Raw genomic sequence first — 16,818 nt, 5'->3', positions numbered from 1 at the left:
CTACTGATCCTCTTGCAGCCCAGGGACTGTGCAGTAGATTTTTTTTCCCTGTTTTTGTGGACTTCTCTGACAGTTGCTGTCTTCCTCTGGAGGTTTTCATTTTGCAGCTACTCCATTTCTTATTTACTCCCATTCTTCCCCTCTCTGTCTTTTGTTTCCTAACATTTTAGGCTTTGGTCACCCTTCTCCAAATAAATAAGTTTCTTCTTTATTAGGTCTCAGGCCTTGAGGTCAGTCCTTCCAACGTCCAGCTTTCAAAATCTTGTCTCTCTGAGGGAATTTTGGGATTCTAGCCCAAGTTAACCTAAGGAGGACATCTGACAGGAGGTGAGTCAGGAGATACCATTGGATAGGTACAATGTATAGCCATATCTATACATTGTTGAGAAAGGTGGAAAATTAACACACTTTCATCATGCTCTAGTGACATTTATTCACTTAAATGTTGCTACTGGTGTGCATAAAGAACAAATGACAGAAATATAGCTTGCAGACATGTGCAGATCCCCAAAGGAATTCCTGCTCTGTGACAGGAGTATGTAATTTCCAAATTGGATGGCAGCACGTGAGTTTGCTCAGCTGCTGAGGAGCCAATGGGTATGGGCTGCCCCAACCCTCACACTGCTCCGAGGTGAGCAGATAGAGATGTATGGTGTGATCCTGATGAGCAGAGCTGCTCATCTTAGATGCTTAGATGACTGGGGGAGGCAATAAGCATCTGTTGCGCTTTTGCACCAGCTGCGGGTAACAGCTCGTTGGGCTGTGAGACAGGAAAAGGGGAGACGTTGATTATTTCCATCACTGAATGAATGTGAGTTTGGTCTCATTGTTAGTGCTTTAAGAGCAATCAGCAGATTTAAGGTATGCTTAAGATTTTTAAGGCAAATACTTCAGAAAGAGCCTGTCATTACCTAGCAGAACAGGTGGTTCATCTTCTTTTTGTGTAAAACAATCACTCCTGTCAATCTGTTGAGGTCACTTTTTTTCATTCATATGAGCCACCTTACAGTCAAATTATACTGGGAGGTCTGCAGCACTGTGCAAGAAGCAGTGCCAGAGCCCACTGGAGTGGCTGCTCTGGCTAATGGTGCCTGAGCTCCCCCCTATTCCTCACCAGTTTTTTCACGTCCCATGGAAAGACACTCAAGTGTATGCCCAGGTATTCAGGTGCCAGTGTATATGAATGCCTCTGCATCTTTCAAAACTGTTTTGAAATTAGGTTAGAGTGGGAAGCTGATTCAGTTATAGGGGTGGTGGATTTCAAGGTGTGGCTGATGGTTACTGAACGCACCTGTGAGGCCAAGAAACAGCAACATCAGACTGGAGCGCAGCAGTGTCTTCCTTATATATAAACTCATCCCTTTACAGAAGACCCTGGACCCTTTCAGTAAGTGGATACATTTCACCTTAACCTGGATGTCACCCAAGACAGTGGATTTATAGAATCCTTCCTCCTGCTGCTCGTGTAAAGTTCATTTCAGTAGTGTCCTCATTTGATTTTAGAGGTTGTGTAATAACTTGTGACAACCCTCTTCTGTACATTCTGTGGGTGAAAGATAATGTAAAAGCTTCTCATTTGCTCACATTTTTCTCAAGTCATGCATCTTGGGCTGTGATGACCTTGATGTCTAACTTTAAAAATGAAGCTTGCTAGTGTGGAAACACTTGCACAGAAACTAGTCATTTTTTCTTAGCTAACTGTGATCTCTACAAGCTTTAATTTCCTGGATGCTATTTGCCTTTACCGTAGACAAACTGATTTTCAGACATCCTTTACAAAGCTGGTTCCATGAGGTCTGACATCAGGCTCAAGACATTCTCCTGGCATAAGTGCTAATGGACAATGAGTTCTAATGGACAATGAGTGCTACTAGTCAGATTCCTCTGTCACTGTGCTTCAGTCAGTGAGAAATTAAAGTAGAAATTTAATGCAGTCCTTGGAGATTGTACAGCTTGCATTGTGATTCTTTTTTTCCCCCCTCTTTACTACTTCTTGGGCTGAGATTAAGATTTATTTTCTGTGTAGTGTCAGTTGTCAGTCTTTATTTTTCTGAGTCTTTTTGGTTACTTTCCTCAGTTTACCTTTTATTCTAATACCTGAGGGTGAAAGAAAGCAGCCAAGACTCCATAATTATGTTATTGAAGAATGCATTGTTGGAGTCTCATGAGTCTGGCTTTTTGCCTGCACAATGTGCTGAAATCAGTACATGGAGATCTGTAAATTGTATTGCTACATCACTTTAATTATAGCCTTGTTCTCACTTTAATACTTCAGCTGGTTTCTTTGTGTGCTGCAGGATTCTGCCTGTGATGAACGCTTTTTCTCTTGTCTGGTCTCACAAACATAGTTAAAGGTGATTTGCTGAGTCACTTTTTTTTTCTTTTTGTGACCTTGGGCAATGCTCTATCCATAATTAGCAAATGAATCCTTAGGAGTAAATGGGTTTCAGTCAACTGAGTAATAGTCATGGAGTTCTGGAGTATTCCTAATGACACTACTGGAAAAAGTAATGGCATATGTTGTATGTAGGATTTAAACTACTGTGATATACCTGGTGGTAATGAGCTATAGCTTTTTTTTTTCCTAGGAGTGGAAAATATTTGGGTATTAAGGCTATGTACAAAGTAGGTGAAGTATGATTTATTTAGCCTTCAGCTTCAGTGTCTGACTTGGTTTTGCTTTGCAAAACTAAGGCTTTGTTGTTGTGCTTACGATTCAGATTTTTACTGGAATTAGTGAAAATACTTTTTTCCTTTTGTTTAGTTTCATCTCTTCTGAATAAATGAAGAAAGCGACTATGAAAGCACATCATCTTCCTTCTTTTGCCATCAATGAGGAGAAGTTTATAACCAGGTAAATTTTTAAAAACAGAATTTTAAAATGCAGTTACTTTGCTTTACTCATTACTCTGTATTTATTCACTAAAGGTGTCCTGTAGCAGCAGCAGGTCCTACAGCTTGCTTTCTATGAAGCATTGGTAGAACAAAGAGGTCTTTTATTTGGATTTCAAAAATTAAAGCACAAAACCTTTTGATCTGTGGATTTTGTTTATTAGTTAGAACAGCACTTTCATGGGCTACTGAAATTACATTTAAAATTAGGAAAGAAGACCCTTCTGTCCTGGAAAACTGTTGAAATGGAGTGTGGATTCCAGTGTTTAACGTGACTTCCATGTGTTTGAAGCACGTGATTTGGTTTCTAGCCCCACATGGTGAAGTTTCATTACAGAGCAAGGTGTATTAGGCTGTCAGCTCTGTTCTGTTGTGAGTAGTAGTTCTCTAACTTGCTTAGAAAAGGTTTGGAACTGTACGTGAACTGTTTTACATGAGATGCTTTTCCACAGTTGAATGTGTTTGTTAGTAGTTTTCCTAATGTTGCCATAAACCCTGAGCCCCCCAGTGCATGGTTCCATCACCTTCTTTGGGGATGACTTTTCCCCATGTTGTCAAGAACACAAGAACTGGAATAGATGGCAGCTTACGCACACGATTTCCATCTCTCCTGACATTCCTGTTAAAGAAGAGGCTAGCTAAATGTTCCCAGGGATGGAGTTTATGGTAGAATTTCTGATGCTGCTCTAAGTATTAACATCTGAACCTTAATACTCTTATATGGGTTATAAACCATATAATGGTTTATGTTGATTTCTCCCTTTTTAAGGAAAGTCATTAGAGCTCTGCCTAAAGCATGCCAGCAGTGAATGTATTCCTCCCTTTTTTCCTAAACAGCTGCTCTCTTTATGCTGCTACTACTTTAATAAATAAAGGTTTTGTGTCAGAGGTAATTAGTCTGTGTTAATTTTCATGTAGTTGGTACACAAAGATGTTTGGAAATTGAAAATGGGACTGTTCAGCCTGGAGAAGACTGAGAGGGGATCTTATGAATGCTTATAAATTTCTAATGGGTGAGTGTCAAATGAATGAGGCCTGGCTCATTTTGCTGATGGCCAGCATCAGGACAAGGGGCAATAGGCACAAACTGGTACACAGGAAGTTCTGTACAAACATGAGGAAGAACTTTTCCTGTGAGGGTGATGGAGCACTGGAAAAGGCTACTCAGAGAGGCTGTGGAGTTTCCTTCTCTGGGGGTATTCAAAACCTGCCTGGACATTTTTGTGTGCAACCTACTCTAGGGATCCTGCTTTAGCAGAAGGTTGGACTAGGTGATCTCCAAAGCGCCCTTCCAACCCCTGTGATTCTGTGAAACGTTCCAGATGAACCAGGTCAGCAGCCTTCTGTGTTAGTCACGGTTGCAACTACTGTTCAAGTTTCCTTGCCTTGGGCTGTGGGGAGGAAGTGTTTCGGGATTCACTAGTAGACATAATGTGCACTCAGGCTTGCTTGCAACGGAATTTGCAGGCTGTTGTCCTCCTCCTGCACCTTGAATTGGCAGTTTTGCAGCTCTTCTTCTAGTCGTACCATGCAAATCTTGCTGATGTAGCAAGTTTGATTCTTGGGAATTACAGAATGGAATTTGCATTTACCTGGCTGAAAAAAATCATGATGTCTTTAAGCATAACTGCTATAAGAATCTATGGAAAAATGCATAGGTCTCAGGTGAGAGGAAGATACAAGCAAACCTTAGAGGATTAGTGAGCATACAGTGTTTTTGTGGTTTACCACGAGGGCACTTGACCTAACTGCTCCCTTGTATCCTGCCTTCATTACTGAAGAAACCAGTGAAGGTTCACTATATGTTAACCTCTTCTTGGTTTGTCACTACATAGTTCTTCCAGTTACTTAGCAACTAATGAAAGCCAGCGCTGTGTTTGACTATTCTCACAAAGGCACACTATAAGGGACACTGTGGCAATGCCATGGAGCTGCTGACTTTTCTGGCTGCAGAACTGTGGGGAGACACTGACAACAAGTCCATGCAACCCTATGGGCTTGCGGAGGAGTGGCTGGAAAGCTGCCTGATGGAAAGGGACCTTGGTGTACTATAAGACAGTTGGCTGAATGTGAGCCAGCAGTGTTCTAAGGTGGCCAAGAAGGCCAATGGCATCCTGGCTTGTATCAGGAATGGTGTGGTGAGCAGGACTAGAGAAGTAATCCTGCCCCTGTACTCAGCACTGGTGAGGCCCCACCTTGAGTACTGTGTTCAGTTTTGGGCACCTCAGTGCAGAAAGGACCTTGAGGTGCTGGAGCAGGTCCAAAGAAGGGTAACAAGGCTTGTGAAGGGCTTGGAGAATATGCCCTATGGGGAGCAACTGAAGGGTCTGGGGAAGAGGAGGCTGAGGGGAGACCTTATTGCTCTCTTCCAGTACCTGAAAGGCGCTTACAGCAAGAGCGGGGTTGGTCTCTTCTCACTGGTGACAGGTGACAGGATGAGGGGAAATGGCCTCAAGTTGTGCCAGGGTAAGTTTAGGTTGGATATCAGGAAAAACTTCTTACACTTTACAGGAAGGGTTGTTAAGCACTGCAATAGGCTCCTCAGAGAGGTAGTTGAGTCACCATCCCTGAATGTGTTTAAAAACCATTTGGATGTGGTGCTCAGGGACACATGATTTAGTGGAGGGTTGTTAGAGTTAGGGTAGTATGGTTAGGTTGGGGTTGGACTTGATGATCTTTAAGGTCTTTTCCAATCTGAGTGATTCTATGATTCTATCTGCCTCTTTGTTAGGCAGTCTTGCCTGTCAGCAGTCTTGGAGCACTCTCAGCCAAGATGTGCTACGCTGACTCAATCTGTAGCTAGTAGGCTGATGCATGTATTACTCCTTTCTTGGGCTAAAAGAAGTAAAAACTTTCTTATGTCTCTCCACTACACAAGAACAAAGTCCATGTCAGCTATTGTTTAATCTCTCTCTTAGGGTTTTTCTAATAGCTTGCATGGTTCATCACCATTTGTTGCACTAATATAAGACTGAAACCTGTAAGATTTATTTATGCAAACTTCTGTGGAAATTAATGGCAAGTTTCTTCTGGAAAAGGAAAGAAACTAAGTAAAACTCTTCAGAGCATGCTCTGCTAAAGGTTGAACAGAGTCCGTCTCACAGAATTCTCAGTCATGGTGACCCCATCTATCAGTACAAATTCTGGGATGTAAGGACAGAGTATAACCCTGCCAAAAAGGACTTGGGGGTAGAGATGTTTGGTAAGCTGGACGTGAGCAACCGATGTGCCCTCACAGCCTAGAAAGCCATACATATGTGGGGCTACATCAAAAGAACTATGGCCAACAGGTCGAGGGAAGTGATCCTGCCCCTTTACTCTGCACTGATGAGACCTCATCTGGAGTACTGAATCTATATTTGGAGTCCTCAGTACAGGAGAAACATAGACCTGTTAGACTGGGTCCAGAGGAGGGTACAGAAATGATCCAAGGGATGGAATGCCTCCCTTATGAGGGCAGGCTGAGAGAGCTGAGTCTGTTCAGCCTGGAGAAGAGAGGGCTTTAGGGAGACCTGAGAGCAGCCTTTCAGTATCTAAAGCATGTCTACAGGAAGGAAGGAGAGAGACTCTTTAGCAGGGTCTGTTGTGATAGAATGAGGAGAAATGGTTTCAAACTAAGAGAGGGGAGATTTAGACGGCTATAAGAAAGAAGTTTTTTACAGTCAGGGTGATGAAGCACTGGAACCAGTTGCCCAGAGAGGTGGTAGATGCCTAGTCCCTGGAGACATTCAAGGTCAGGCTGGACAGGGCTCTGAGCTACCTGATGCATCCGTAGATGTTTCTGTTCACTGCAGGGGAGTTGGACCAGATGACCTTTAAGGAACCCTTTTAACTCATAAAATTCTATGAATCACTTTGCTTTTAGCCTGTGACTTCAACTGCGTTTGCAGCCAACATGGCCTGAAAGACGTGCCTTGCAGGAAGAGGCAAGTCCTTAAGTATTCTTTATCTGTTCCCAGGGAACTGACCTCCACAGCTTTCCACCTACGAAAAGCCCACAAAGTAACATCTGTCAGTGAAATGATTGCTTGAGATATTAAGCTATGAAGTGAAGAAGACTTTAAGTATTCAGTGTCTTAAAAGCAAGATCAGCAGGTCTATCACAGCATATGTCAATCAAAAATATGGATCTCTTACTTGCACCTTAATCTTGTGTTGCATCTGGATTCTGCCTGTCTGAGGCCAAGACGTGCTTAATCTTGCTTCCCTTTAGCCAGTGTGATGAGAGATTTTTGTGTGCCTGATTCATATCTAAATCTGTTACTACTTTCACTTCTGGTGGAATGACCTGAATATAATCCCTCATAGCTCAGAAAACTCAGAACCAGGAACGAGTTATTCCAACACAGTGGGGAAAAGGGGCTTTCACCACCCGTATTTCTAGGATTTAAGATCAAAATGACTTAAGGTGGATGCTGAAAGTGTTGTTTTGGAGCCTGACAGGCTTGATAAATCCACTCAAAATATATTTTGGGAGCTGCAGCAAGTTAATGAAGTAAATAATTCACATCCAGAGCCTTAGAGGGGGATGCAGTTTGAGTTTAGCAGTGCAGACCTTGCCCTTGTGTTACCTGCTGAATAAAAGCTCTGCTTCTCTTCACCCTTCTCCCTCCCTCTCACAGAGAGGGACAAGGATCACCAAGCAGCAGGACACTACCAAGTTCAGTTAGTGTCATTCAGAAATGCTTTTGCCCTGACGCTCTGGATACACAGAAATGGAAAGAAGGACAGGAACAAGACTGTGAGGTATCTGCTTAGAGCAGTCGTGGAGACTGGATAGCAGAGAGGTGCTATGAAATAGTGTTCATTTTATGCCTGAAAATCTCCTTCCTCAGTGTTTTGCAATGGTTAATGGGCTGGTCATACTTATAGGGGAGGTCACTCTTCAGCTCTTTGTCTCTGATAAAAGTGCCACTGTTACCAGTGATAGTGCCCTTGTGTATTCTATGGTGTGGGTATATTGTGACTGAAAACATGAAAAATTCTCCCAAAATGCTTCATCCCAGTGTTTCTTATTCTCCAATATTATGTTGTTAATTCTCTCTCTAAATGTATGTCTTATAGAAGTGTTTAATGCTTTGCGTATTGTCTAGATCAGAATGCTGCTACACCTGGAATTTTCTTGGTGAACTCTATGACTTTTGCAGTATATAAAAGTTAATTTCTACTGTGCATGGTTGCTGTGTGTGATCTGATTCAGTGACACTGCTATAAGTCAGTCTTTGTAGTTTTTCTATTTATGCTTGAAATTGGTGTAGAAGTTGTAGTAGCACTTCTGATAGGATTTGGGTCTTGAATGATTTCTTTAAGTCTCTGTGTAACTTTGCTGTGAGATAAGCTTTCATTTGCTGTTTGTTTTAGTATTTCTGCTATAATATTTTATACTAGACAGTATGGAAAAATAGATGCCATTTGGAAGTAAACTTGGTGTTTCCGCTCACCGCTGCATGTCAGACCATGAGACAATCTTGACTGTTAGTCATCTCAGTTAATTCTTAAACATCATCAGTGAGGCAGAACTCATGCCTCTCTGTGCAGTTTTTATCCATGCTGGAAGAAATTACCTTCTTGAATTGTAGTTTAAATAACCTTTATTTTTTAACTGCTCTGGGAAGAATGTTTCTTGATACTGAAAATACTCATCATTTGGTTTTCTGTTCAGCCTTTTCTAGCTTGAGCTGCAACTTGCTTTTTTTCCTTCGTGGCTCATAGCACTTCTCACTCCCTCCACTCTCCTCTGGGCTCTGTCAATGTGGCGTGTGTGGTTCTTCAAAAGCAATACTAAAAAGCAGAGAACTTTCACCAAACTCAGCCTTCAGCTGTAATTCAAGCAGGCTGGCTATGAGGAGGGTGCTCCCCTGGGTACCTCCTTGTGTGGTATAGCATACCACTGTCTGCTGGTACAGAACAGTGACCAGAAGTCACTTTTGCGGAGTGCTGGTGCCTGAGAACTCACCATTTCATATTTGTGCAGCACAGTATTTATTGCTTCTTCCCTATCTGCAAGGCCCATGTGGGCTGCAGTGTCAGTGCTGTGGGTTTTGGTAGCACTGCAGCTGTTAGATGTGTGCTCTAGCTGAGATGCTGCAGAAGCACAGTGTGTGTGCCCACAGACTGCTTGGGATTTGCTCTGTGCAGCATTTGCACAGTAGAAGGTTATGCTGTGCTTTTTTTAATTGTAGAGCGGCTTTCTGTTTGAAATCTGATTCTTGATGAAGAATAAATACGAAAACAAAAATACATTGGAAACTATCATGTGGAGAAAAACAAATTGTAACCTAACTAAAATCTTCTGCAACATTTTGTATGGGAGCATTGCTCCTGTTTGCTTCCCTTTCACTCTAGCAGAAGTCCAAAGTACCAATTATTCTAGGGCAGTGTTATTAACATCGCTTAAGACCGACTAATTCATTTCCTCTGTGTATCAGGTCTTTAAAAAAGTAACTTATGGGCAACCCAGTATCCTGACAGAATTTTACTCCTGGAAGATGTATTAATTATTAACAAACCTATTCAAATGCTCAGTGGGTAACAGAGATAAGAAGCGTTACTCTGCCAATGTAAGCCCTGGATTTTACAGTTGTAGAGATGTTTAAAAATGATGCATTTTATTGTGGTCTTTTATCCTAGAGAACAGCTCCATTCTCTTCTGAAGACCTATAACTCTTACTATTCTGATCAAGAAAATCTGCAACTATCATATGATCAGGTAAGGATCTGTGCAAAAATGGTACAAAAAGTATAATGTAATGGTTGGAAAAGTACTGATGGGTGCTGGTGCTTAGCAGAGTTAGACTGAACAATGTAGGATACACATTGCGCCTTATTATGTTACATGGAATATATCACTATAATCAAAACACCTCAGCAAATGCTATTGTCAAGTATGCGAGAAGAGAGGTGAAAAAGGTAAGTTCAGACAAGTGGGAATTTGAGATCTTTGAGCGTGATTTCCTTGCAATCCCAGTCACAGAAAATCACTCTTTGGGTCAACCTCTCAAGCCTCAGTTCATTAGCTGGGATGGAGCTGAACTGCAAAGCTTTCTGCAACACGCAGCTCCTTCCCTACCCCTTCAGCTGGAACAGGCAGCCTGTAATGGCAGGGCTGCCATCACTTGAGTTGATTTGCAGATTACCAGTCTCTCCTCAAATGTGAACCTTCAGTACAGAGAATGCATCCATAGCCCCAGGAATGCCCCTTCAGTGGAGACCGGAAAAGCCTGTGTAGCTGAAGGACTGATGAAAGCATGAGTTGTGCCTCTGATACCACAGTCCCTGGCTTAGCAGTCTGAATGTCCTTCAGCATCGCAAGATGTGTTTCTGTTTTACCTGCATTAGAACCAGAAGGACTCTTAGAGGTATTCTAGGCAAATATGGTCTGAAAATTGGAAGTCTTCAGCTGTCTGTCACAGCTCATTCTATTCAGACAGAGACCTGGTGACAAAATTTGTTGTCAGCAACAATGGGCATCGATAACACTGTTGCATTGCCCTACCTCAGTGAGGATGACTTCATTAACATTGTCTTCCTCCTTTGACAGCAGTTGTTCTCCCCCTTTGCCACCTTCTTAGCGCCCTGGTTCCAAAAGAGCTACTCACCCAAGCAGAACAAATAGGATTTGATTTCTAATTGCCTGTGATTGTGGAAATGTTGGTTGGAAAGAGCCTCTGGAAGAGTTATCTAATCCAGCCTCCTGTTCAGAGTGATGCTGACACAAGGTCAGGTCAGCTCTAGCTTTAGTGAGCTGAGATTTGGAAATTTCTAAGGACAAAGATTTCACAACCTCTCTGTGTGACCTGTGCCAGCATGAGCAATTTCAGTGTATTTCTGTCTAATTAGAAGAATTACTCTGACTCTACTATGATGCAGTGATCCTTTTTTATTCTTCTTTTTCCCCCCACAGCGAGAAGGAGGTAAACCATTTATTGAAGGAATCTTATCAATATTTTGGGGAGTTCGACATCCTATCCGCTTACAAATTCAGGATGAGAAGCAGATACCCTCTTTTGTAACCTTGAAGTCAACAGAGAATGTGGGCTTGTTCCCCAGTAAAAGGTAATATATTAAATTCCATAAGAAGAGAGGCTGGCTGATGTTTCAGGGCAGCTCACGAAGGTGGCTTCAGAGGCTATGGTTTATCTGGGATATAGTTGCATATCCCAGATTTCCCAGAGTCTACAATAGTTGGCTGTGCAGCGATGTTCTTCACCAGGTGTAAATGAACTGGCCTTTCACCATCCTGTTGGGCAGAAAGATGCGTCTTGCTCTAGCTTTCTGCTTGAGAATTGTCAAGAAGGTGGAGGAGGAAGCTGCTCTTGTCTATACTGATTGTTCGCATGCAAGTACTGGGAAATTTATGTACATAAAAGTGTTTTAAAAAATAAGAATCTGTACATCCAATAACCTATGCACCACCTGAAAAAACCACCTAGTGTCACACATTCTATCGCATGAAGCAGAAAGCTGGTAGATTAGTACTGAATTATTGTCTGTGCTACGTTACTTTCTCAGATGTTTCAGGCATGACACTGTTACTTCTCAGGGCAAAGTTAAAGCCAGGAAATGAACATTTAGTCCATGCAAAATTTGATGTTAAAATGCATTAGAGATATAAACAGATGAGCTGTTCCTTCAGACAGCTGCCTATGAGTGTTCTGTATTGATCTGAATCCTGCTAAATTTCCCAGATCATTAAATAAATAAATGGTGTAAGTGCTTAGAATATTTCCTTTTTATGTTTTTAATACTGTTTCCCAAGTCTTGATTGGTGAATATGGAATTACATCTGACAAGTAGAACCTGAGTAATGTGCAGTATGGAGGCTGAGCCAATATATACCCTGAACGATTCCCTGGTAAATTCTGTACTTAAGAGCTCCTTTTCTTAATTATCGGTTGTCTTAAATTGCACGTGGTATGTGTGTGAATTGTGGGTTTAATTCTATCATAATTGCAGCTGTTTAGCTCCAGTAAAACCAGGGACAGTCTTCTTCCTTGTCTCTTGCTCTTGAAATGACTGGGAAACCTCGCAAGGAGTAACCAGCAATGAACTTCAGTCTGAGGCAAATCTGATTCTCTTTGTTTATCTTAAGTAGGTCTCTTGGTATTGGGTACATTTTTCCTATATGATACAGTCCAGTCAAGCAGTTAAGTTTCTCTTTGCCTTTTATTCTTTCAAGAGTGTATGACTTGTAGCAGATGTGAATCTTAAAGTAAATATTAATTCATGATCACAGAAATGTGAAACTGCCCTGACATGCTTTAAGGTATGCAGAACAGCTTGATTGTTTGATCTTAATTGGACTTTGAAAATGCACGGAACAAAACTGAGTTAGTTGTTTGGTGTGCTCATTGGAGTTAGCTGAATATTGTTTTGACTAGTTATAGGAAATATTTTTTTAACTGTTTTCCTACAAACTGGATTATTCTTGGTCAGAGCAGTAACTGGCCAAAGACTTTTTGCTAGAGACTTTATTCAATGAATTATGGAAATAATGACATAGAAAAAGTTGGTCTTTAAAACAGACGTTCTTCTCAAGAGATGGCTTGAAATCCCTGCTGTCCTACAGAAATGGTTTGGAAAGCTCTACAATATTTCATATCCTAGAAATGATATGTCCTGTGACTATTTAAATGTCAAAGTATTTTTTCCTGTATGTCTGCACGTCATCCTACCTGTGGTTGATCTACAACGTTACTATGAAATATATAAAGAATTAACTGCAATTAACCTAAGGGACATCCTATTCAACTTTCAACAGGATTTTGTTGCGTTTGGGATCCCTAGTCACACTATTCTTTTAATGAACAGCAATTTTATTATGGCATGAACTAAAATGATTCCCTTTCTATACTGCATTGAAGGCTGTAATCGTGTTCAGTTAAGTTTCGAACAGGGATAGGAATGTGTTATCTGAAGCCTGGCTACAGGATGAATTAAACTCGCAAGTTAATAATGTAAATTTGTTATTTCAGGGGAATGACACGATGGGGAGAATTTGATGATCTGCATCATATTAGCGGGGAGACATTGAAATCTACTGAAGAAAAGCTGAACTCTGAGAAAAGTTAGTGTCTGTGCTCTTGTGTTCACTATGATCTTTGCTCTATGACTGCAGAAATAATTTTGCATGTTAGATCTCAGTAAAGGGTAATTTTTCTCAGTCTGTTTCCCATACGTTACATGTTGCTGAAATAGTGACATATGACTTGCTGGTGAAAATATACAGATAAATTTTCAAATTATACGTACTAATAGGCTGTGTTTTTACCAAAAAAAAAAAAAAAAAAAATTCCCAAGAAGTAGAAAAAGTGCCAATTCTTGCTGTGGCCACTGCAAGCAGCCTATTGATCTTCATTGTGTGCCCATGCCCAACTCCCTCCCAGAAATGTAAAATAAAATAAATCCCTCCACTGCAAACCTTCTCCCTGCATTAGTATTGGCAAGGAGCAAGGTGCAGCTGTACAATGTGCTGATGCAGTTTCATTCTGTCCAGGTTATTCATATTATGAAAGCAGTACTCTGAAGTCCAAGAGCGAGCAGGAACATGACTGTGCTACTCTGCCCAGGGCGGTCAGCAGTACTGCAGCTGTAAGGAAGAGGACCAAGTTCTCCATGATTGCAAGAACAGAAGTGGAAACTCACAGATTTTCTATTAATGGCCACTTCTACAACTATGAGGTACAGATGTAGGCAGTCGGTTTTTTTCGCCTGAGGTTTGGGTACTGGAACAGAATCAAACCTCTCATGAGCTTCTGGACCTACCCTGCATCACTTTAGCCAAGGGGAACATTCCCTGCTTGTTCCCCCTCCCCCCCCCCCCCCCCCGTGTGGCCATGTCTGTGTCATCCCTGGGCTTTGGCCTCAAGCCCGAGGGAGGCAGATTTCAGGTGTGCACAGCAACTGTGTGGTGTGGTCGGGGCTACGAAGAGTCCTCAGTAGTCCTTCTTTCCTGGGGGGGATGCATTCCCTTCTCCTGAGCACACCATGTGCCTTTTGCCTTACAGCAACAGTGACAACGTACTTGACAGTTTGCTTTATCCCAGAGCTGCACCAGTTAGATTCGTTTGAGTCACAACTGTTGAGTGCAGGAGTCCTCATATTCACAGCCTTTTCTTGCTGTTTTTGTTTCTTAGACGTCTGTTTTCACTCCAGCTTCTGGATCAGAAACCAAAATAAGAATTAACAGCCATATGAGAACAAGGGAAGTAATAGAACAGTTGCTTCGAAAGTTCAAGGTAACTGCGTGCTTACAGAAGCCAGTGCAACTACGTTCTGGAATTGGTAACTCTATCGGTGTCCCACCAGTCCTGTGTGAAAAGCAGGAAATAACTGGAATCATAATACATGAAATAGAACATTAAAAAAAACCAAAACAAAACAAACAAACAAACAAAAAAAAACAAGTAAGCCATAGGTGAAGGGAGTGTTACTTTTATTTTACAAATGCTTAATGACTAGATATGCCTAGAAAAGATACGTAATTTGCAGTGAAGAACTAGTGAATGGCTTCTTTATGCCTTCGTGCACGGGAGAGGAAATTGCACCTTCAGCGTTATCCAGCGCAGGAAAAAGATGTTTCATGACAGTGCTTCCCCCTAGTGACAGGCCTTAGTAATTGTACTTTTCTGAAAGCGAAAAGAAACTGTCGTTTAGCGTGAATGCCTGGTGTGCACATTGTATTGGAACCAGGCACACAGAGAGATCCAGAAAGCCACGGTTAAAAACAGCGCTCTGTGCTCTGTTCTGTTTGGTTTTGTGTTGTTTTCTAAACAATTTGGAATTTCTAAAATTGCCTTGGAATTTCTAAAAACTAAAAGAAGTTGACTTCTATACAGTTGTACAGCATATACTGAGAAAATAATTTTTGAAACGGACTCCTTTTTTCTGAACCTGGTGGTGCAGGTTAAGTGGATTGGAAGAGATCACAGGTTGCTGTCTTAATGATAACATTCTTGGAAAATTTGATTATCATCTGAAAAGAAAGTTGTATGAAATAGTTACAGATACTGAAAGGAGACTCTGGAAAGATCTGTTTTTGTCTAAGACAGTGTGTGTTGCTCCTTTAGGCAACATGGTAGCATTGACAATGGTAAGGCAGTGGAGTAGAGGGACAAAGGTAATGGCAGCACAGCTTTGAATCTTAGCCAAATACAGTGTCTTCTAACTCACCCATAGACAAAGGCCTACTTCGTGGGTTTTGATTTAACACTGAGTTGAGAGGCATGTAGCGTATCTGCTGATGATGAAATGCTCAGGAAACATATCAGTCAGTCTGAACAGTATTTTGGTTTTGTGTTTACAGATAGAAAACAGTCCCCATGATTTTGCACTTTATATTATCCATGTGTCTGGAGGTAAGCCAGATATCACTGTGGGGTCATTTCATTTCTGTTTATCTTCTGTGTGTGGGGGGGGACTGCTCTCCTTGGAGTGACAGGATTCATCACAGGCATCTGTCCTTGCTCACAGTGCAGCATTTTTGTTTTTCTGGGACCCCTTAAATATGTACGTTTCTCTGATGAAGAGGAAAACCTGAATAATTGTGTTCTGGGTACTTCTTAGTGCTGTGAGTATGGCTGCTTCCATTAAACAAGACTCAGCTTTTCCTGTAATTAACATCTGCTTGAGATGCTCTTCTGCTGTAACTTCTGTTCTAGATGACCATATGGCAGTCTTAGGATGCCAGTTTCCATCTGGCAGTGTTATGGAATATTTTAATTGGAAAAGGGGTATGAGGGCTTTAGGGAGTGCTTGAAGATACCCAGCTTGGCTTTGAAATGCTAACCTGGTGAAAACCAGACTAACTAAACACGCTCCATTTGGACTTCACAATTTTGAGATATAGTCTTGGTTCCCCCAGATGTCTAGTTCAAAGCATTCAATTTTAATAGAAAATGCCCTCTTTCACAATGTATTACAACTTTATTTCTTCTTGAAAAGATTTTTTTTTCTTTTGGTTAAGAATACTACTTGAGAGAATGGGAGAACTCAGGTAAATGTATCTGAAATGTCGAAACGTGAATTTGAAAGGATGTTTGAAAATTATAAGTAAATTTCGTTTCAGTGACTTACAGCCAACGCTATCAGGCCTAGAAGCAATCTCTTAAACACATACTTGATTACCTAAACTGCAACTCCTTTGTGGTGCAGTTTGAAAGACACTGGCATATGGTAGTATAAAGGTAGGTGCCACATCTTCCTGAGAATATGCATTAGAGACTTGTTATACCCATAATAATTGCACATCAGGCAAAGATAGAAACTTTGGCAAGAAACAAGACTTCCAATTGCACCTAGTACTTAGAAGCACTATTGAACATTCTGTATATCAGTGCATTGCTTTTACATCCCAGAGAAGAAGCAGCTGAGGAGTGGAGACATTCCCTTACTGCACAGACTCCTGCAGGGGCCATCAGAGGAGGCTGCCAAGTTTTTTCTCATGGACAGGGATGTGGAAGAGGTCAGCAGTGATGTATGTATATCATCATTCTAACAGTTCACAGTATTTTTCCCAGTTAACATAATCACTAATGGGCATTTCTCTTCATTTTCTTGATAGGTTGCTCAATATATTCAATTTCATCTTCCCTTTTTGGAATCAATTCTGCAAAGAATAAAAGAAGAGGAAGAACAGGAGATTCAACAGACAATTGCAAAGTAAATAGAAGTGAAATTAATGGGGGATCACTTTCAGTCCAGGAGAATGCTTACAGTTGCAGTTTGGCTAAATAGATTAATGTGTTTATGTGTAACGGTGCAGTTACTGCTTACACTGAACTTTGTGGGAATCACAGTTGTTTCTGTATCCTGCGTCCCTAACTGAGCTGTTGCTGTAGAAGATACCAGAGTAAATTCCAGACCGCTTATATAAGGTTGGAGTTTTCCATAAAATCAGGAGCCCAGGGCCACTTCTGTTGTACTTTG

At 41.3% G+C, this 16,818-nt stretch overlaps 1 protein-coding gene across 8 annotated transcripts in view; it reads left to right on the top strand.

The window, feature by feature from the left end:
- The window catches only part of RASSF6 (Ras association domain family member 6), a 114,820-nt gene that overhangs the window by 95,142 nt on the left and 2,860 nt on the right, over positions 1-16,818 (top strand). For 4 of the 8 annotated variants that reach the window (XM_015276397.4, XM_046940827.1, XM_420607.8 and 1 more), the window contains 9 exons: positions 2,765-2,854; positions 9,523-9,601; positions 10,796-10,947; positions 12,867-12,958; positions 13,388-13,572; positions 14,028-14,129; positions 15,197-15,248; positions 16,248-16,366; positions 16,454-16,551. In XM_015276397.4, the coding sequence (XP_015131883.1) occupies positions 2,784-2,854; positions 9,523-9,601; positions 10,796-10,947; positions 12,867-12,958; positions 13,388-13,572; positions 14,028-14,129; positions 15,197-15,248; positions 16,248-16,366; positions 16,454-16,551 (950 nt within the window). In that variant the 5' untranslated portion in view covers positions 2,765-2,783. Of the gene's footprint in view, positions 1-215; positions 328-2,764; positions 2,855-9,522; positions 9,602-10,795; positions 10,948-12,866; positions 12,959-13,387; positions 13,573-14,027; positions 14,130-15,196; positions 15,249-16,247; positions 16,367-16,453; positions 16,552-16,818 lie in introns of all 8 variants that reach the window. The other 4 variants (XM_004941188.5, XM_004941187.5, XM_046940828.1 and 1 more) reach the window with 3 other exon arrangements.

Source organism: Gallus gallus, chromosome 4, assembly GCF_016699485.2.
Source record: "Gallus gallus isolate bGalGal1 chromosome 4, bGalGal1.mat.broiler.GRCg7b, whole genome shotgun sequence".
Classification (NCBI taxonomy): Eukaryota; Metazoa; Chordata; class Aves; order Galliformes; family Phasianidae; genus Gallus; species Gallus gallus.
Note: the sequence above shows the minus strand (reverse complement) of the source record. Positions and strands in the feature narration are given on the sequence as shown.